The sequence below is a fragment of the Peromyscus californicus genome, unplaced genomic scaffold (assembly GCF_007827085.1).
Source record: "Peromyscus californicus insignis strain IS unplaced genomic scaffold, ASM782708v3 Scaffold_7__1_contigs__length_154581171, whole genome shotgun sequence".
Lineage (NCBI taxonomy): Eukaryota > Metazoa > Chordata > Mammalia > Rodentia > Cricetidae > Peromyscus > Peromyscus californicus.
In genome coordinates this window covers 12,464,692-12,483,885 of record NW_026294595.1, presented here as the reverse complement: position 1 = coordinate 12,483,885, position 19,194 = coordinate 12,464,692, and the positions used below count along the sequence as shown (strand labels likewise).

At 54.2% G+C, this 19,194-nt stretch overlaps 2 protein-coding genes across 7 annotated transcripts; one reads left to right on the top strand and one right to left on the bottom strand.

Annotated features, from left to right (window-relative positions):
- Positions 1–472: 472 nt before the first annotated feature.
- Cacfd1 (calcium channel flower domain containing 1) lies at positions 473–10,513 on the top strand. 4 transcript variants are annotated; one of them, XM_052723869.1, is made up of 6 exons: positions 576–689; positions 1,276–1,457; positions 3,638–3,710; positions 5,028–5,153; positions 8,026–8,133; positions 8,557–10,513. In XM_052723869.1, the coding sequence occupies exons 2-6, from the start codon at positions 1,289–1,291 to the stop codon at positions 8,645–8,647; spliced, it is 567 nt and encodes a 188-aa protein (XP_052579829.1). In that variant the 5' UTR covers positions 576–689; positions 1,276–1,288; the 3' UTR covers positions 8,648–10,513. The 4 variants fall into 4 exon arrangements, with proteins under 4 accessions (XP_052579830.1, XP_052579832.1, XP_052579829.1 ...); XM_052723872.1 differs by lacking the exon at positions 1,276–1,457 and having other exon boundaries at positions 481–689; XM_052723868.1 differs by having other exon boundaries at positions 8,026–10,513.
- A 275-nt stretch (positions 10,514–10,788) lies between these two features.
- On the bottom strand, positions 10,789–17,612 carry Slc2a6 (solute carrier family 2 member 6). 3 transcript variants are annotated; one of them, XM_052723866.1, is made up of 10 exons: positions 17,436–17,611; positions 16,755–16,917; positions 15,520–15,726; positions 14,829–14,928; positions 14,125–14,333; positions 13,721–13,873; positions 13,049–13,157; positions 12,532–12,717; positions 12,188–12,333; positions 10,789–11,501 (listed from the first exon to the last, which is right to left on the bottom strand). In XM_052723866.1, the coding sequence occupies exons 1-10, from the start codon at positions 17,522–17,524 to the stop codon at positions 11,346–11,348; spliced, it is 1,518 nt and encodes a 505-aa protein (XP_052579826.1). In that variant the 5' UTR covers positions 17,525–17,611; the 3' UTR covers positions 10,789–11,345. The 3 variants fall into 3 exon arrangements, 2 of the variants coding, with proteins under 2 accessions (XP_052579826.1, XP_052579827.1); XR_008214987.1 differs by having other exon boundaries at positions 11,384–11,501; positions 13,721–13,868; positions 17,436–17,612; XM_052723867.1 differs by lacking the exon at positions 16,755–16,917 and having other exon boundaries at positions 17,436–17,551.
- Between the last annotated feature and the right edge of the window lie 1,582 nt (positions 17,613–19,194).

The following is a 19,194-nucleotide window of genomic DNA, read 5'->3' as shown; positions in this document are numbered from 1 at the left end:
CCCTACACTTAACGTGACCAGTCTTGGAGTGCAACACTAGCCTCTTGAGAGGTTCTAATGCCTGCCGGCCTTAGGGAATCTCTTTTAGGGACCTTTTCCAGGTGCAGAAGGCCTAGGGCTGCTGGGAGGTGGAGATCGGACAATCAGTCCCAGCCCCAGTTGCTAATAAAGGATACAGGAAACCTGACTGGCGTTTTCCTCCCATAACCTGCCCCAACTGGGCTTGAAAGCTCATTCTACTGCGAGGCGGGGTTCTCTGGCCGTCTGAGCAGGGTCTTCTAGACGACGTCTTCCAGTCTTGGGAAAAGAAAAGGCCAGTCCGAATGCAGCTCATATGCTGGATCTCGGCGGCGAGGAGAGCTGAACGAATTGTAAACACGCCCCTTATGCTAATATACGCCAGTTTCCCCCCGGCCCACCCGCCCGCCGCCTTCCCCCACCCGCCGCTACTGGCCTGCGGGTCCGCCCCTATGCTAATCGCCGCCTCTCCCACAAGGCCGCGCGCGGGTGGACACGTCCCTTTGTGCGCGCCTGGGGCTGCGCGCTTCCTAAAGCGTAGCGTCCCGGCAGCATGAGCGGCTCGGGGGCAGCCGGAGCGGCCGCTGGCCCTGCCCCGCCGGCACAGGATGAGGGCATGACGTGGTGGTACCGCTGGCTGTGCCGCCTGGCGGGCGTGCTGGGGGCCGTGTGTGAGTACCGCGGCCTGGGAGTGGGCGTCCCCGGGGTTGCCATGGCTCCTGGCCTCGGGCCTGCGTTCTGCCTCCCGGAGCGCGGTGGCCAGAGGCGGAGCTGACCTGGCCTTGTCCCGAGGAGCCGAGACTCACGGAGGACGCGCGTCTGCCTCTTCCTGGTCCTCCCAGTCCTGGTGATGCTCACCTGGGCTGGGGTGGGACTGCCTAGTTCCCAGCCTTTGGGCAAAGCTTATTCATAAGTGGGGGCGGGGGCAAGTCTCCACAGGCTGGGAACTTTCCTTGAGGGTCAGATGGTGCCAGGGGGTAGATGGCCCCCTGGCTGGGCAGGGGGTGAGGGAGAGGCGGCTTCTCATGGGTTTCTCACTGTCTATTTAGACTTCGCTTCTTTAGCTGTCCACGTTCTGCTAATGCTTCTCACCGGCCTGGTATCTTCTACACCAAGCCCTGGTTCACACTCCCTAAGTTTAGGTTCCAGAGAACTCCAAAAGGATAAAAGAGGAAGGCAGGCCCACCTCTTACGTGCAGACCTTTGAACGAATGTGTTTCCTAAATCCTGTCTGTCCCTTTCATTGTGAATTCCTAGAAGCCCAGGGGGAATGCTGGTCTCAGGAAAGGAAGGTCCGAGGATCCCATTGCCTACCTGGTACAGGAGCAGAAACTGTGTGGGTGGGCAGACCCATCTTCTCTCCTGCCTGAAGGAGTACCTTGGAGTCCCATCTGTCCAGAGGATCCAGCTGAAAGTTCAGGTGGATAGGGTGGGGTTAGGTATGTACTGCCCTGGTAAGGCAGCTCTTGAGAGAATTTGCTGAGCTTGAGTTCAAATCCTCTCCAGTGCAGTTAGCTATTTTAAGGTGGTATTAAGGGGTGCAGGAGCAAGGAAGATCCTGACTCTGGCCTACATGCTACCACCCTCCCTCCATTTTGGTGATGCCATCAGTGACCCAGGTGACTTCTAGATTGACTTTGGAAATCCCACCCAGTCCTGTGCTTTCTAAAGTGGGTGTCTATGCTACCCTAGAAGGTCTCCCCAACCCTCCTTCTGGGTTGAGCCATAGTTGAAACCTTAGAGGAGACCCATGGCATTAACTCCAATTGTCCCCTGAGACTTCAGATTTGGGGACATCAAGGATTTGAGTACTGGCATACCACAGGGGGGAAAGAAAAAGTGTTTTTGCTTTAGAAATTCAATAGGGGTTTTGACAAGAGCTGTGTCTTAGCCAGTCACTCTGACATAGGGTTGTCTTCTCTTAGAGTGAGGGGCCTTGGAGGGATTTATTCCAGTCCCAAAGGCATTGGTAGACAATAGCTAAAAAAAAGAAAGGATTGTATAGTGACATCTCCTTTTTATGGAGGACATAGCACTCCAAGTGGAGTATTTGAGTCCTTGGTTGTCAAAGGACTTCCGTCTCTCTGGGCTGTGACCTGGTCCTCCCCAAAGCTGTCTGTGTAGGACAGCCTGGGCTGAGTGGAGCTGTAGCTGGAATGCTGAGGGCAGCAGTGCGGGCCCCTCAGGTGAGACCAGGCCCAGCTACACACAGGCAGGAGTAGTCCCTCACTTCCGTGGCCCCGGAAGTTTCACTGCCAGAGTCACACGTGGGTGTGTGCTGCTTAGTTCTTTATTGGAGGAGGAGGAGGTTTTATGGCATAGGAGCTGTGCCATTCAGAGTCAGTCATTTGGTCCATTCTCCTGCCATTTGCATAGTGTAACACAGGAAAGAGGAAAATGGTGGAATCCCAGGCCCAGTGGAGGGATCAGGTGCCATGGAACTGCTGCAAGTTTAATGAGTTGGTTGCTCAGAGGGCAAACACTCTGCCCCTCCCTGGCGACAACCTGGACATGTGTCCTGCCAGGCTGGGCAGCTCCCAGGAATGTTCTCAGAGGCTCCCAGAGTTCCTGGTGAAGGACTTCCTGGTGAAGCCAGCTGCAGGTTGTGAGTAGGTGTGGCAGACTGCATCCCTGGGGTGCAGTCGGGAGAGGAGCCTCAGGCTGCACACTGGAGTGAAGTTATATTATGGGGAAGAAGAGGACACACTGTCTCCTCATGGTGTCTTGCTGTTCTAGTATTGGGACACAACACGCCCATGTGTAGGAGAGAAAATGAACTTAGAAGGCTACATGCCCAGGGTCACTTGGCTGGTGTTTTCGATGTGGAACTGTCATTTGGATCTTACCTGGTACCCATCAGTGTATCATGAGAGGCATCTCTATCCTGACCCAAATTCAAGCTGTAGCCAGACATAGTGGCACATGTCTGTAATCCCAACCCCAAGAAGGCTGAAGAAGCAGGATAGTGTTTGAGGTCAGTTTGGGCTACAGAGTAGGACTCTGTCTCAAACAAAACAAAACAGAACAAAACAAAACTCCTAACCAAGCAAGCATAAACAACAACAACCTCAAATAACTCTGAATCGAGTTTTCCAAGTCAGAGAGCTTTTTGAGCAGCCTACTTTGTGGATGACGATAGGTGGCCCTTGCTAAGGTTCTTGTTGAAGGCAGAACAGGCCTGACCTCTTGAGGGGATTTTGATAATAGCTTGAAACCAAGGGCTGGCCCATCAGAGCCTTAGGTGTGAAAGTAGCTAGATTTGAGGTTCGGAAGTAGGCTTATTGAGTTACCCTAAGCTGTCTCAGGTGATGGTGGGATGCTGAGGGAAACCCTAGTGTTGAGCATCTAAAGGGAGCCCCATGAGTTCTCAGTGTCTGCCCAAGCCGCCTTCTTTTTTTTTTTTTTGGTTTTTCGAGACAGGGTTTCTCTGTGTAGCTTTGCGCCTTTCCTGGAACTCACTTGGTAGTCCAGGCTGGTCTCGAACTCACAGAGATCCGCCTGGCTCTGCCTCCCGAGTGCTGGGATTAAAGGCGTGCGCCACCACCACCCGGCCCAAGCCGCCTTCTGCAAGCTCTACCACACACTCCACTAACTCCTGCCCATGTCTTTTGCTTTGAAGCCTGTGCTATCTCTGGACTCTTCAACTGCGTCACCATCCACCCTCTGAATATCGCAGCTGGCGTGTGGATGATGTGAGTAGCTGTGAATGGTCTGCCCCGGTGGGGTCTGAGGGCTGTGATGCAGGTCAAATCCCCCTTCCTGCTCCCACAGCATTTATGGGCCAGGGGGACAGCCAGCTGAGTCTTTATTGGGTATAAAGTCACAGATACAGTTGCTGAGCACCTGCCTAGACAGACACTGTAGACTCTTTGTCTACTACAATGGACCCTTCCCTCTGGGAGCTGCAGAGCCATGATATGTAAGGTCAGAGTTGAGTGTCTAAGAGGGAGAGAAGAGGATGGTCAGCTGTAAGGCGGTGAGCAGGGCTTGTTAGTGGGGCAGATCCAGATGGAACTGGTGGCTATAGCATCCACAGATGAGCTCCTTATCACCCAGCTGGATCCCAGGAAAAGGGGCGCCAGAGTAAGGGCTGCTCAAGGCACATGGGAAGCCCTGTGCGTTAGCATTTGTTAGTGCCTACAAGGGGCTACACAGTCATTTAGGGGAAGGTATAGGTACTGCCTTAGGCCTCAGGACAGGGTGATTGGGTCTTGTGGTGATGTGTACAGAGGCCTGTGCTGGCCCAAGGTGGCAAGAATGGGGACTGTAGAGGTTGTGTACAGATTGTACAGCTGGTCTTTGGAAGACTGACAGCCGTGGTGGGTTGGGGAGGTAGGCAGTGGTCAAGAGCTGTGTCTGTTAATCAGACTGTTAATCATCGGCACTTCCCTTCCAAATGTGGGGCCTGGCAAAGGCCCAGCTGTCTGAGCATGACCATTACCCACCTATGGGAGCAAAGGCCTTCAGCACCAGCAACTTAGCTGCTCCCAGGAACCGGGCAAGGAGTGAAAGCACCTGAGTGGAAGCTTCCAGCATGGGCTGCCCACTACCTTGCATCTATCTGCCTGACCCATGTGGTCCCAGGCCTAAGGCCATGAGTAGTCCTCAGCAACTGGGTGCAGCCAGCCCTTGCACTTCTGCTGGGGACAGCCTGCCCTCAATGACTGTGTTGGTGACTATGATGATACCACTAGCAGCTGGCACTGTGGCCAAGTTCTGTGGATGAACATGCTGCTGGCTCAGGATAATATCGAGGCAAGGGTCTTAGTTCTTCATTGCACAGTTGGAAGGATCTTCCTCCAGGATGCTTGGGCAGTTAGGGATGCTGCTGCAGCAGTGGGATGGGGTGGGGTGCCGAACTGCTTGGCAGAAACCGGCACCTTGTGGTATCGAGGTGCTTCCAGAAGCGGAGGGCCTGTGGGAGGGTGGTGTTCCTTGAGCACTGGCATGAAGGCTTTTGCAGCCCCAGGTTGTCAGCTGTCATTGTGCTTTCTGCCTTTGCCCCGCAGCATGAACGCCTTCATCCTGGTGCTGTGTGAGGCACCTTTCTGCTGCCAGTTTGTGGAGTTTGCGAACACAGTGGCTGAGAAGGTGGACCGGCTGCGCTCCTGGCAGAAGGCCGTTTTCTACTGCGGGTGAGGGGCTGTTGGGTGGGCCCTATGGCACGGTTCTCCAAACTCTTGCTGATTAAAGCAGGTATTGGTGAGGTGGGTGGGGCAGGAACACCTTTCTTTCCTGCAGAAGTTTTTATTTGATAGCTGTGCACACAGCCACTGGCCCATCCAGTAACAGCTGCTAAAGAACGGGACCCAGGAGCTGTTTTCTTGAGGCTCAGATGGCAGCTACAGCCATACAAGTATTCCAAGATCTGTAGTGCTGGCAGCAGTGCGTGGGGGGGCGAGGGGGGGGACAGGACAGGGAAGCGGCTGGGAGTTGCCAGACAGGTCATAGTAGATCTGTGTGGATATTGTGCAGCCTTGAAAGGAATGTGGCCAACCTAGATGTCATGAGATTGCAGAAGAGAAAACACCATTTTCCTCTAAATACGCTTTTTCTCCTTCTGGTTCAGACAAGTACAGTGTGTCATAAGACTGCACCACTTCCGAGATAAATGGAATACACAGAAACCTCTAGAGAAGGGCTTTTGCATGAGAGCTCAGAGAAGCAGTGATATTTATCACAATTACCAATATTATCTTTAAGATCAGGTTAGACCAAAGCTTGGTGGAGGCTCAGCGGCTTCGGCAGTGAGAATGTACAATGGGCGTGTGCTTGCTGGCGTTTTTCTGATGTGTTTAAATCCAAAGGGCTCATTGGATCACAAAGTTCTAATCAGTGTAGCATGGTGTCCTTTGATTTGCATGTGTATGCACACACACGCACATGTGCATACATACATACCTCTATGTAGGTGCACATGCATGTAGAAGCCAGATGTGGACATTTTCCTCAGTCACTTTCCACTTGTTTTTAAAGACAGGATCTCTTACTGAACCTGGAGCTCGCAAATTTGGCTAGACTGCCTGGCCAGTGAGCTCTAGGAATTCCCCTGTTTCTACCTCATCAGCCCTGAAGTACTTGGGTTTTTATGGAGATCCAAACAGGCCCTTATGCATGGGTAACAGGCATTTACCAACTAAGCCATCTCCTCACTCCTTCCTTTATCCCCCTGTGTATTTGAGAGAGTCTCATGTAGACCAGGCTGGCCTTGAACTCACAGAGATTCATCTCTCTCTCTGTCTCTTGAGTGCTGTGATTAAAGGCATGAGTTACCATACCTGGCTTTCTTTGAGTTTTTAAGATGTGTTGTCATGATGCTCACGGTAATGTATGTTTATCAAAAGTCCTTGTAAAGTAGAAAATGGTCACTCCAGACCTCACCACCTATTAATTCTTTGGCACGTGTCCCTCTAGTCTGAATCCAGACACTTTTGAAGCTCATCTTTAACATGCTTATAACTGCTATACCTGCTCATAAGGTTTGTACCTGCTTTTTTGGCTGGCGGTGGTATCAACATTTTTCAGTATTATCACAAAGACTATGACATTCTTTTTAATGTTAAACACATTTATTCTGCTGGACATACTGCCTTTGTCTTAATTTGTTAGCTGATGTCACTCAAGTCTGGTGAACATCTGTCTGCCAAAACTACCATGATGACATCCTTAAGAGATGTTTCCAGGTGTGGAATTACCAGACCAAAGGTTATGGGCATTCAAAAGATCTTACCATACGTGACTCCGTTTCTTTCCCGAGAGGCCATCTGGGTGTCCTGTCCCTCCTCTGTACACCCAGTGCCTAGTGCCACTTTCACGTTTATGCTCATTGTCGAAGAAGTAAAATACCCTCTTGTGTATTCACATTCATTTTCTTTCTCAAAAGGTTTCTGGTCCTGCTCTTGTGAGAGCTTTAATTAATGTCTGACTTTACAGGCTGTGTGTTCTCAGTATTAAAGACCTCAGATTCCTTTACTATGTTTCCCATTCTGGTTTTCCAGCCTGCTATTTGCCTTTAATGTTAATGGTTTTCCTCCTGTGGTCTTTTCCCTCGAGATTTCTATTATTTTATTATAGAGGATCCTCAACTTAAGACGAGTTTCCACTTTGATAAAACAGATATCCTATTGAAAACATGGTAGCACACCTCACCTACCAAACACAGCTGTTGCCAACCTTCATCATGCTTAAAGCCCTGACGCTGGGCATTGTGACTTTGCATGGCACCTCATAAGGTGGCCCACAGAGCTTGGGACTCAGAACCCTAGTCAATGTCTGCTGAGTACCACAAGCACAACCATCTAAGTCAAGGACCCTCCGTACTTTGAAGCACTTCTGCTAAAATGAAATCTACACTGGAAATCCAAGGAGTGCAGTTGGCTCTCAGTGTCATCCTCCTGCTCCAGGTGCCTCCTCTCCAGAATCTTCCTGGGTCAGCCTGTCTGGGATTCACCTCTTGTTGGAAAATTCCATCCCTCAAAACGGAGCTGCAGAGGGTCTTAGGTGGAACGGACCCACCACCAGGTGGCGCTGGCCTGCCACTGAAGCCCCAGCTAGAGCTGCACTGGGTCCAGTGTTCCCCTGGGTGTGAGCGGGGGTGGGGGGTGGGGGTGGGTAGGGGAGTGGAGAGGCTGCTTGTTGAGGTACAGCTGGCCCAGGATTGCTGTACTGATGAGAGCGACCATTCAGTGCTTGTGATGTGGGTGTGGGATAAGTGGCCAGCAGCCTTCATACTGACATCAGGATCTCAGGTTTGACCCCACTATACAGATGGAGCCCTGGGACTGCACACATGAACTATACCCTGATCCTCTGGGCCCAGCCTCTCTGTTTTAATGAATAACGGGGTCATATAGACCCAGCCCTTTTTTTATTTAACCCCTTGTGGATCACAGATCTTGCCACAAAGAACTGATGTGGTTTTAAACTCTGTCTCCAGAAGGGAAGTTTGAGGACCACAGGGGCAGCACATGGGGTGGGAGTGCACCCTTGACCTCTGTTCTCTCCTAGGATGGCCATCGTCCCCATCATCATGAGCCTGACCCTGACCACACTGCTGGGCAACGCCATCGCCTTTGCCACCGGAGTGCTGTACGGACTCTCTGCCCTGGGCAAAAAGTGCGTCTGCACCCCAGCCCCAGGGTGGGGCCTCCTCTGCTGCCTCTGCTACCCCATCTCAAGTGGGAAAGGTCTGAGTGGGACCCTAGGTCTAGTTATGCACAGTAGCCACAAGTGACTTACTTGTGCTCTCAGGAACAGAGGCAAGAACTCAGGGGACAACCTAGGTGGGCCCTCTAGCCTGGCTTGCACACCATGAGGTGTGCACCAGACATTGTAGCCAGCTGCCACCTCTCCCCTTTAGCTCAGTCAGTGCCAGGTAACATGTGCCCCTGTCAGAGTAACAAGGCCTCTAACCCCTGACAGTGGCCTCTGGGGAGCACAGTCCTGGGGGAATTTGCCTGTAGGTCATACCTGGGTTGCAACCCGGGAGTTGGCGGTGGGAGGGCTGTGCCTATGAAACACCTACTTTTCTCTCCCTAGGGGTGATGCCATTTCTTATGCTCGGATCCAGCAGCAGAGGCAGCAGGCAGATGAGGAGAGGCTGGCTGAGACTCTGGAGGGAGAGCTGTGAAGTGAGGCAGGGGCATTGCCTTCTGTCAGTAGGTTGTGTGTGAAGTCTGGAGAAGGCTGAGTGTCAACTCCGTTAAATGGCCTGGAAGCGGAGTCCCTGCAAGTCCCCATGCTTCAAGTCTTCCTGTGCCTACCTTCTTCTCTGGACCTACTGAGCCTGGAGCTCCTGCCCCGCTGGTACTGAAGACCTGGGCCATAGCATGGATGGGATGAACTCATTCCTGTCAGCCTGTGGTGCAGATTCCTGTGTGGTTGCCCTTCCCAGACCTAAGAGCAGCCATTCCTGAACATACTGGTCCTCACTTGGTTAAGAGGCTCCTGCCACTTCAGGCTTCATCCTTTTTAGATCTGTGCTTGCTGGCGGGTGATGCTCCAGTCCTGCCCCATGCACCTGTCCTCAGCGCAGAGGATGAGTACAACATTGTCCTGAGGAGCAGGAGAGATGGCTGGTCCTTTGAGAATCTACAGCACTTCCAGGATGCAGCTTCCTGGCCAGAAGAGTAGCCTTGGCAGTGGCCAGAGGGTTGGGTGGAAGTTCCCTGGTGCCTTGGACAAGCTATTTCAGGACACCTTGCTGTTCCATCTCCCACGGGCCTTACCCTGACCTCCAGGTTCTGCCTCTCCCCCAGCTCAGGTTTTGGTGCTAGGAAGTGTGTGTGTGTGTGTGTGTGTGTGTGTGTGTGTGTGTGTGTGTGTGTGTGTGTGTGTGTATGTGTGTGTTGGGGGTGTGTACTGCTAGCCTGCAGTGAGAACTTCTTTGTCAGTGGTTACAGGCTCACTATTAGTAGGGATCGACCTCAGGTATTCCTCCCAACCTGCCTCTGGCATCCTGTAGCCTTTGAAGAGCTGGGCAGAGACCAGAGCCACCTCTCACACAGAGCTGGCCCTGTCTCAGGTACCAGACCACGGTGAGTAAGCCTGCGTGGCTAGGGTTTGGAGAGCTGCTGCTACCCTGAAACTGGCATGCCCTGGCTGTCCCTCACCCTCCTCTGCACTGCTGTCCTTCCCTACCGTCCTGTGATATTGGCACTAGTGGCTAATTCGATGGGTCCTTAGCTGTTAGGCACATGCTTGGTGGCCTGACTGAGAATGACGTGGAAAATGCTAAGTCCTGCCTCCCTCCTGCACTAGACCTTCAACTGGGCCTGCTCCATGGGACCCAGCCCCAGAGTTGTCAAGTTTCTAGGGACTCTAGGTCATCAGTGTTTGGGGCCAGGAGTAGTGGGTATTCTTTTTAGGGTAGAGGCGCTTTGATCTGTGGGCTCTGGGGACAGCAGTAGTTTTCCAGAGAGCCTGGCCATGCTGAACCCCAGAGTAGCAGAAATGTTACAGTGTAGCTGGCTTGGTGGAACATGTATCTTCAGGATTCATCTGAGGCTATTTTTCTCAAGCAGGAATGGGCTTCAAGGGCTCTGTGTATGTATGTTTGTGTGTGTCGGGGCCGTGTTCACAGTAAGACCTGTCTACCTCCCAGGAGGAGCAAGGCCCTACCTGCCCCTCTGGTTACATGTATAGGCATGAGATTCAGGTCACTTTTGCCCCTGGCAGTGGAACTCGCTGGCTACATCTATACTAAGATTGCACCCCACTGGGGAAACCCATTTTGTACTGAGCAGGCATGGGGTGGGGTGTAAAGGTAGAGGCCCTCAGACATAGACCAGAGTGGGACAGTCACATTCTGAGGTTCCTGGAAGCACAGTGGCTCTGGAGCCCATTGCCCTGCCTCTGAGCATGGGCACTGTCTAGCCCAGACTAGGCCCCATTCTTGCCTGTGTCTGGCTGTCTTCTGTGACTTCCTTTGCCCCCCACCCCCTGGCGTGTTTGTTAGTTAGCTTACATTTGGAGTAAAGCAAGGCTGTAGTTGGTATGCACAGTCTACCTGTCATCTGTCTTCAGTGCCTGTGACTGGCAAGGGGAACCTGTCTGTCAGCTGGGCCAACCCTCTGAGCTGCTCACAGGGTCTCAGAGAAGGTAGCCTATCCGTAGAGGGTGAGCTGGCATTCAACCCCACGGTGTCTGCTGCTTTCTCTGCACTCTGATCACGTCCAGAGTTCCCTGGCAGTCTGGGCTGCGTGTGAGGGTAGCCTGGCCGCTGAGGTAGGGAGCTTCTCCCTGGAATAGATCCCACTCCCCTTTCCTCCCTGAGGCCAATTCCTTTTATTTTGAAAAACAGTGAACAGTTTGCAGACTAGAGGTATCCCAAGGTTGGATTGGGTCCTGTACTCTGGCCTTGGGAAGTCCAGTGTTCCCCAAGATACCCAGACCCATGTGGGTGCAGGACCTTGTCCTCATGGCCGGTTGGTCAGAACAGCATGCTGTAACGATGTCCCTGTACAGAGCCACTTTGCCACCTCCATCCCTGTTCTCTGTCCTCAACATGGCCTTGCATGGGAAGTGTCCCTTGTAGGGGTGAGGAACTAAACCCCAGGTCCCCTGACAGCCTTGTCCTTGGGCACAGCCTTTGCTCAGTGTGGGGCTGGGCCGCCTGCGCCCCCTGCAGTCTCAGCCGAGGGATTACAGCACCCCAGGCTGCCTGAGCTGGGGCCTACCAGCCCCAGAGTTGGTGAACTGCCTGTCCCAAGGTGGAAATGTGTTCTGGCTGATGGCAGGGATGCTGCTGCTCCTGGTTGCAGGCGTGAGTCTGTGGCCAGTGCATAGGCCTGGCCTGGGTGGTTTGGCCCCTTACAGGCAAGCCCCGACTAGGGCCTGAAGGACATCCTGCGGGTGTGGAAGAAGGCCTCGATCTGCTCCAGTGAGCGGCCTTTGGTCTCAGGCACACAGCAGCCTGTGAAGAGCAGGCTGAGCAGGCAGATGGCGGAGAAGAAGAAGAAAGGCACCTGGAGGCCGAAGGCATTCTGCAGTGGGGAGTTGGGGAGGGAGCCACTAAACACAGAGCCCCCAGCCAGAATGCCATGGGCTCAGCCAGTACTGGCAGCCTGTGGGGCCTTCATCTGGCCACTGCTCTGCTCTGAAACCTCCCAGCCTTCCCGACTACTCCCAAGCTGCCCCTCGGCCGTCCTGCCCAGAGACTCCACTCTCTTAGGTACCACACCCGAGCGCCAGGATGCTTATAGCGCCTGGTGGGCAGCATGTTGTGTCAGCCCTCCTCTTAACCTCAATCACTGAGTCGGGAGGGCAGGTTCTGGCTTGGCACTAACCCAGCTGGATTCCCCTGGTAGAGTCTGGAGCTAGCCAGCATTCAGGTGTTTTTAGGGCCTGCTGGCTTGCAGGGCTGGGAGCTAGGTGTGTTTAGGAGGGACCTCACACCATGCTATAGTCAGGTAGCAAGGTTACACTGAAGAAGCCTAGCATCCAGTAGATCAAGAGACAATGTAGCTGATCTGGGTTGTATCCTTGGGCTGGGAGGTAACCTGATTTCCCCAAGCATCCCTCCTCCCCCCAGTGTGTTCCTGTAATGGCCTTGGTTGGCTGTGCTATCACTTGGCCATTCTTAGCCTGTAAAGGGCCTGGGCTCTTCTCCACGCTGAAGGGAGATGCTAATGGAGAACTCTAGCCGGGAGTCCTGGGGCCAAACACTCACCACTGCCAGCAGGAAGTACTTGGTGAGGACGAAGGCTGTGAGCCAGCTGACCAGCACGCACAGCCCCGAGGCAACACCACGGGCACGCAGGGGCAGGACCTCAGACATGAGGAGCCAGGTGATGGGCCCCCAGCCCATGGCATAGCCTGCCGAGAAGAGGGGAGCAGTTGGGCTCAGGCCCTGGGGACCCTCAAGTTGCCTTGCCTGTGTCTCCTGGGTTGTAAGGAGGCCCTATTTTCCAGCTCCCCCACCTCTTAGGCAAACCAGGACAGTAATAGAACCCTTGTCTCCCCCCGCCCCCCAACAGCCCATCCCAGGTGTCACCACTGCCAGGGTGTTCCTACCCATAATGAAGAGCATGGTGGCCAGCAGGGGTATCAGAGTAAGATAATTGAAGGATGTAGCTGGGGACTGCTCGGTGTCCCCCAGGGTCATGATCTCCAGTCCCACAGTACCGTTGGGGGTCAGAGACCTTGGGCCACACTGGACGTACAGCCCCAGTGTCAGGTTGGCAGCAAACATGATGGACGCTGTGGAAACACGGACGCCTCAGGACCGAGACCCTCCAAGCTCGAGGCCCTTTCCAAGCCCCACAGCACCTCTTGTTGGGTGGCAAGGCTGGCCTGTGGAAGGGGCAAGCCCCCACCCCCAACACAGAATGGCAAGCTCAGGTTCTCTTGCCACTGCTGAGCTAGGTGGGTGGGCTCCTGTGCTCCTAGAGCTCTAGCAGACCTGTCTGGAGCAGCTGCCATTCGCTAGGTCCTGGACCATGTGCGAGGGAAGCTTGGGTATGGCCTGAAGATCCCAGTCCACACAGTGGCTGTAGGAGTAAAAGGCACACATCACAGTGGGGACACTCACCTGACACATAGAGCAGGACTTTCCGGCCCGCCAGGTCCATGGTGAGAGCAGCGATCAGCACAGACACGAGCCTCACAGCACCCACTATGGCTGCGTCCTGCTGGGAGGGCTGTGGGGCAGGGCACTGGGCTGAGAGACCTGGCCCCGTGCCCTGCCCTGACCCTAAAGCATTTCAGGGTCCTCAGACCTAAGTCGAGAGTCACTGTCTTTTTTTGCCATGAGTCATCACGTGGACGGAGCCCTGGGCACTCTCTACAGCCAACCCTTTTCTGTGGGGTTTCCCAGCACAGGCCTATCTGCTATGCCTGCTACCAGTCCCAGGGGGCAGAGACCCTTGTTGGGCACTGATGGTAGACCTGAGCCATCCGCATCTTTAAACCCCATTGCGGGAAGAACCTGGGGGGTGCAACTGGGCTCTCAGGGACTTCACCGGCCCCACTTGGGATCTGAGCCTGGGGCCATGGTCCCAAGAGCTCCACATTCTATTAAATTGTTTTCCTTTGTTATTCTGTCTAGTTTAAAACATTTAAACTTCACTTGAGGGAAATGTTAATTGAGGCAGGGTTGTGAATCAGAGGTGTCTGGGTCTCAGCCACCTAACTCCCTGGCTGCTTGTGTTCTCCTCAGCAGCCTCCTGGGACCCTGGGCATTGCTGGCCAGGTGGGTTCTCACCAGCACCACGGACGTGCTGTCGAAGATGGTCTGCAGGTACACGAGGATGGGTGTGATGCCTGTCAGCTGCTGCAGGAAGCGCATCAGGACTGCGATGAGAATAGGCCGGTACATGCGGGGGTCCTGGGCCTCTGCCCACGACACTCGGCTACTCTGGAACACAAAGCTGCTGCTGAGGGGCTATGCCAGGCTCTCCAGCCCTGGCCACCCTCTCTTGGCACCTGTGGGTCTAAGGGAGACCTCCCTCTCCCCTCTTCTAAGAGAGACCCAGCCTCTGGAGGCTGCCTGGGCTCTGCACACTAGCAAGAACCACTCTGTTTGAGGAAAGGCAACCAAGGCCCAAACAGGCCTAGCGAATGTCCAAGGCCACACGGCCTGATCAGCCAGTCCCACCCATACTGCACCTGTCTCCGCACGTTGTCCTGTATCTGCTCAAACTCCCAGTGGACCTCAGAGTCCGCTCGCAGCCAGGTCAGCGCCTGCAGCGCCTCCTCATCCCGGCCCTTTGAGAGCAGGAAGCGAGGTGAGTTGGGCATGAAGCTAAGCAGCAGGATCATGATGAGAACAGGCCCTTCCCCGGCCACAGCAAGCCATCTCCAAGGCAGCAAAAGACCTGGTAAGAGAAGCTTTGGTGAAGGGCTGGGGCCTCTGAGTAACCTTGCTGCTCTCCCGGCCTAGCCTTCCCTGATTGCCCAAGTCTCTGTAGAAGACAGAGGCAATGGGGATGCTGCAGGGATTGCCTGGACCCTGGTACTAGAGTGATATTCTTAAATGGTCTCAGTATAATGGGAGACTGTAGAGCAGGCTGGGCACGGGGCTCTCACTCCCCCCCCCCCCCCCCCCCCCCCCCCCCCCCCGTCATCCAGGCAGGCAAGCTCCTGTATGGGTTTCTCTCATGGACTAACAGGATACTAGACAGTCTTAGTGCTGTGGGGAGGTGGTTTGAGGCTCCTGCTGGACAGGCTTCACTGCTCAGAGATGTGATACCCATGGAGGCTAGGAAGCCAAGTGTCCTGCCTATCATTGCTGGGTTTCTTCAGGAAGAATTCCATTCCCCCAAACCCTTAATCTCCAGAACCTGCATGCTGGATTGCAGGATGGTACTTGCCGAGGGCATAGAGAGACAGGGATCCAAACACGGCCATGAGCTGCGGTGTGGCACCCAGGGCCCCACGAACACCAGGGGGTGCAATCTCAGACACATACACCTGCAAGACACAGGTCCCCACTTGAGGCTTTAGTGGGCATGCATGTTTCTGGGCCCACTAGAGTGAGAGAGGGGCCTGGGAGCCTAGAGAAGCTGACAGGGGTCTTGTTCTGACCACAGCTCTGACCTTCCCTTCCCTAGCAGAAAACTATGCAGAAGCACTCAGCTCTGATGGGGTGGGGGTGGGAAGGGAGACACACAGATGGACTATGACACTGGGACCCAACCAAGCCCAGGGTATTCAGGCCAGGTGCCTGTAATTCTCCTAGTGACCCCTTTTCCCTCTGGGTCTGGTCAGAGGACAGGTTTTTGTATGGAGTACTGCATGAGGTAAGCAGCTGGGGCTGGGGGAGGGGGGAACTTCCCTTCACATCCCTTGCTCAATGCAGATTTTCTTCTGTTGAGCAATTCATTGAACTGAGGTCAAAACACAGGATAGGAAGCTTTTGGTGACAATGATGTCAGCTTCTTTGTTGGAGGGAGCTGAGGTTCTCTGGGCAATGTAGGGACCCCACACACTCTCACTGAGCAAAGGCTCAGAGGCAGGGGTGGCCTAGACCATCCCTGAGGCAGTGGAGACATCCGGCCTTACCGGGATACAGGCAGCAGTGAGTCCCCCGGCAAAGCCTGTCAGCGTCCTCCCCAGCAGGAGCATCCAAAGGCCATGGGCACCAGCCATGAGTGCATAGCCAATGACTGAGGGGATAGCCGAGAACATGATGCTGAGCTTCCGACCCAGGAGGTCATTGAGTACCATAGCACTGAGGCCCCCAGCTGCGGCACCCAAGGTGAACACGGACTGCAGGAGTGCAAGAAGATACAGTGGCCTTAAGCGTTCTCACTCTCATCAGAGCCTAGAGACAGTTTTCCCAGGGCTGACCCAGAAGCCAGGCATTCATTGGTAGAGATTCCCCTGTCCACAGCAGCCTGTGGACAATGATATGTGAGGGTGCCAGGACTACTGTTCTGTTCTGGAGGTGTGGTGGGGCCACCTCTACACAGTGGCTCTGCCCAGGAATGTCCATTATTTTTCTGAGCTCAAGCAGGCCTCAAAATCACGATCATCCTGCCTCTGCCTCCCAAGTGCATTCTCCATGGCTCCCATTCTACCTAATAGAACTCCATGACTTGAAGGCCCAGGACCTTAAGATTTGGGGTGGGGGTGGGGGTGGGGGGTCATTGGATTTGCTGTAGAATAAAGGATTTGCCTGGACTCTGTTACTCATGAGCAGTGGGACCAGGACACATAGCTTGGCTTGTCTAAGCCTCAGTTTCTTGGCTGTGTAATGGGGAGAGCATAGGTTGATCCAGGAGTGAAAATGTTTCTCAAAGTATCTGGCACGTGCTGTGTGTGCCCTGCACGTGCCCACCCCATTTGAAATGCTCAGGGGACCCTAAATCTTTCCAGTGTGGTTGTCAAGTTGCAGTTCTAACTCAGGGTCTACTGACATTCTAATGCTACAGTGTTGGGCTCCTGGGCTCTTCTCTATTTGGCCACACTCTGTCCTCCAGATGACACCTCTCATCCCTCTGGCACCTGGTGTTCCCGCCTCCAGATACCCGGGAGGATGCCAGCTCTGCTGTGGCAGCCTGGCTTTGGGTATGCGGTTGGGAAATCTTCCCGTCAGCCCCTCCCCACATCTCTGCAGGATGCCACTTCCTCATGGGTCTTGCCATCACCACTAGCAGACAGGAGTGTGTGAGGGAGGGGTACGGGGGCTCTAGGGGAGGTGCCACGGCTGAGTGATTTTTAGTGCCCTGTGGTAAACAGGCTGAATGGGTTCATGCTCCCCTACTACCCCACCTGGCTTAGAGAACAGGCCTCACCCCAAACCAGGATGCCTGGATTTTGTTCAGGTGTAGTGCTGGGTCAGAAGAAAGCTTCAGCGCAGGAATGACTGGGGACGTGTAGACCAGGGCATACCCAAAGCTGAAATTGCCCAGCACAGCAGCAAAGGTGGCCAGGAACACCCTTCTGTTTTGCAAGGCCCTGGTGGGGGATGGGGTGGAACCAAAGGACCAGGGTCAAGTCCTCTAACTGGATCCTGGGTTCCCAGACTGCTGCCTTCCCTGAGCCCCGTGGCCATCCAGCTCAGCAGATAGCAGGGAGAAGCCTGGGTCCAGGGCCAGTCAAGCTGGTACCTCCTTGCGGCCTGAGCAGCGGCTCTGGGAAGTCCCCAGGGTGTCAGCTGTGGATGGGGCCCTTTTTTCTCCAGAAAAGGTTCTCCTTCCTGCTGTGCTGCTCAAAGCTTGTTCTGTGATCTTCGGCAAGACCCTCATCCTATCCCTATCTGTGACAGGCGGGGGACTCCACCCAGTATTCCTTTAGAAGAGTCTCTATGGTGGACCAGCTCTTTAAATAAGACTTGCGAGCATGCGGCAAGAAAGAGCCGGATGACTCTTGGTGGTCACTCACCAGAAGTCAGTGACCGCCCAAGATGTATGCCGACAGCCTGCTGGAGATAAGGCCACCCAAATCTCCCACCCCCCACGCCCTGTGACTCTCACCCGGCCCGCGTCCTCTCTCTCGGCGACGCGGGCGCCTCGGGGAAGGTGTCATAGTCCAGACCCTCGGCTCCTAGCAGGGGCTCCTGCATGGTCAGCGCGGACGCTCGAGAAGAAGCTGGACTCCGCCGCCGCAGCGCTTATAGCATCCGCCCGAGCCCCCAGCGCGCGGCAGGCAAAACTCCGCCCTACGGCCGCGATTGGCTGCAGGGCGGCCCTGCAGGGCCTTACTGTCCAATGGGACGACCGCACGCCTCGGATGCAGGATGCGGTCGGGCTCTGGGGTGCGTCTATCCGCGTGCGCTTTGAGGCCCCGGGTTCTGCCGGGGAAACCCGCTCCAAGGGCAGGGCGCAGGGCGGGCGGGCACGAGCGGACACATGTCCGTGTGGCCTGAGACCAGCGACCAAGGCCACTGAGCCCCACTCCGCCAGCCCCACTCCGTCAAGGGCGTGGACCGCTCCGTGGCTGGGTCCAGCTTTAGGGAGGAAACAAACCCACAGAGGCGAAGCTCGCCAAGGTCACATGGAGGATTTTATCTCACGGCCTTATTCTGTGCCCTCTCCTGTCATATAATGTCACTTCTATATCTGCCACTCCACTGCTTCCCTCTTGACCTTGGTTGAAGCTGGACAGCTTTGGGTGGGTGTGGTAGGGAGGAGGAGGTCTGAGCAGAGACAATTAGGGGCAACTCCAGCAGGTGAACTGGGGCAGAACTCGGGCCTCTCTTTGCTAGGCAAACAGTCTATCTCTGAGCGACATACCTAGCCCCTGGGATTTCCTAGTTGTCGAAATAGCCTGGGACTGTTCAAAACCATTCCAGTAATGGTATAAAAAATGACAAAATAAAGGAAAATCGAAACAGAATCTTGTCTGGATGCCCATGCCAGGGGGTGGAAAAAAGTCACAGTCATGATGCCTATTTCCCCCTTGGACTTTTTCAGGCATGGGAGTGGACTCACTTCCTGGTCACGTTTATAAGTTGACCCTTTGTGATCAGGCTATTAAAACAGTAAAGGGCATTGTAGAAGTCTCAGTTCCTCTTTACTACAATAGAAACACTACTACAGAGGACAGCAGAGGCCAGGAAACCACCCGGTTCCCACAGCCCACCTGGCCGACCTCTTCTTCGCTTCCTGTGTCTTCCTTGAGTGTCTGTGACTTAACAGGGGAGTGTGGATTTTCAGTGGCATTTCAATGCATATCCAAGCTCAGAATATATTTGTTTGTATTTTATTCTAGGGGTTGGAGAGATGACTCAGTGGTTGAGAGCACTGACTGGGTTTTGTTTGTTTGGTTGGTTGGTTTTGTTTTTTGTTTGTTTCTTTGTTTTGAGTCAATGACATTCTGTCTTTTTAAAATTTATTTAACTTTATTTTATGTGCATTGGTGTGAAGGTGTCAGGATCCCCTGGAACTGGAGTTACAGAGAGTTGTGAGCTGCCATGTGGGTGCTGGGAATTGAACTCCGGTCCTCCGGAAGAACAGCCAGTGCTCTTGATCACTGAGCCATCTCTCCAGCTCCAGCACTGGCTGTTCTTGAAGAGGACTCGGGTTTGATCCCCAGCACCACACGTGGCTCACCACACGTGGCGCACAACCCTCCTCTGTCCCTCCATTCCCAGGGTCACTGGTGCCCTTTTCTGGCTTCAGCTCTTGTGTGATGCAGACACATGGAGACAAAACACTCACACACATCAAAAATTTAAGATATGTAAATTTGTTTTTATTTCATGTCTATCTGTTTGTGAGTGTGTACTCCTGA

What these genes read in the sequence shown, in the direction of transcription:
- Cacfd1 (XM_052723868.1), top strand. Translation starts at nt 1,289, where the DNA reads ATGCTGGTCTCAGGAAAGGAAGGTCCGAGGATCCCATTGCCTACCTGG. An exon ending in GGTGGATAGGGTGGGGTTAG is followed by an intron (nt 1,458 to 3,637) that starts GTATGTACTGCC and finishes TTTGCTTTGAAG; the next exon opens with CCTGTGCTATCTCTGGACTC. An exon ending in GCAGCTGGCGTGTGGATGAT is followed by an intron (nt 3,711 to 5,027) that starts GTGAGTAGCTGT and finishes TTTGCCCCGCAG; the next exon opens with CATGAACGCCTTCATCCTGG.
- Slc2a6 (XM_052723866.1), bottom strand. Translation starts at nt 17,524, where the DNA reads ATGCAGGAGCCCCTGCTAGGAGCCGAGGGTCTGGACTATGACACCTTC. An exon ending in TCACTGCTGCCTGTATCCCG is followed by an intron (nt 14,929 to 15,519) that starts GTAAGGCCGGAT and finishes TGTGTCTTGCAG; the next exon opens with GTGTATGTGTCTGAGATTGC. An exon ending in AGTCCTGCTCTATGTGTCAG is followed by an intron (nt 12,718 to 13,048) that starts GTGAGTGTCCCC and finishes GTGTTTCCACAG; the next exon opens with CGTCCATCATGTTTGCTGCC.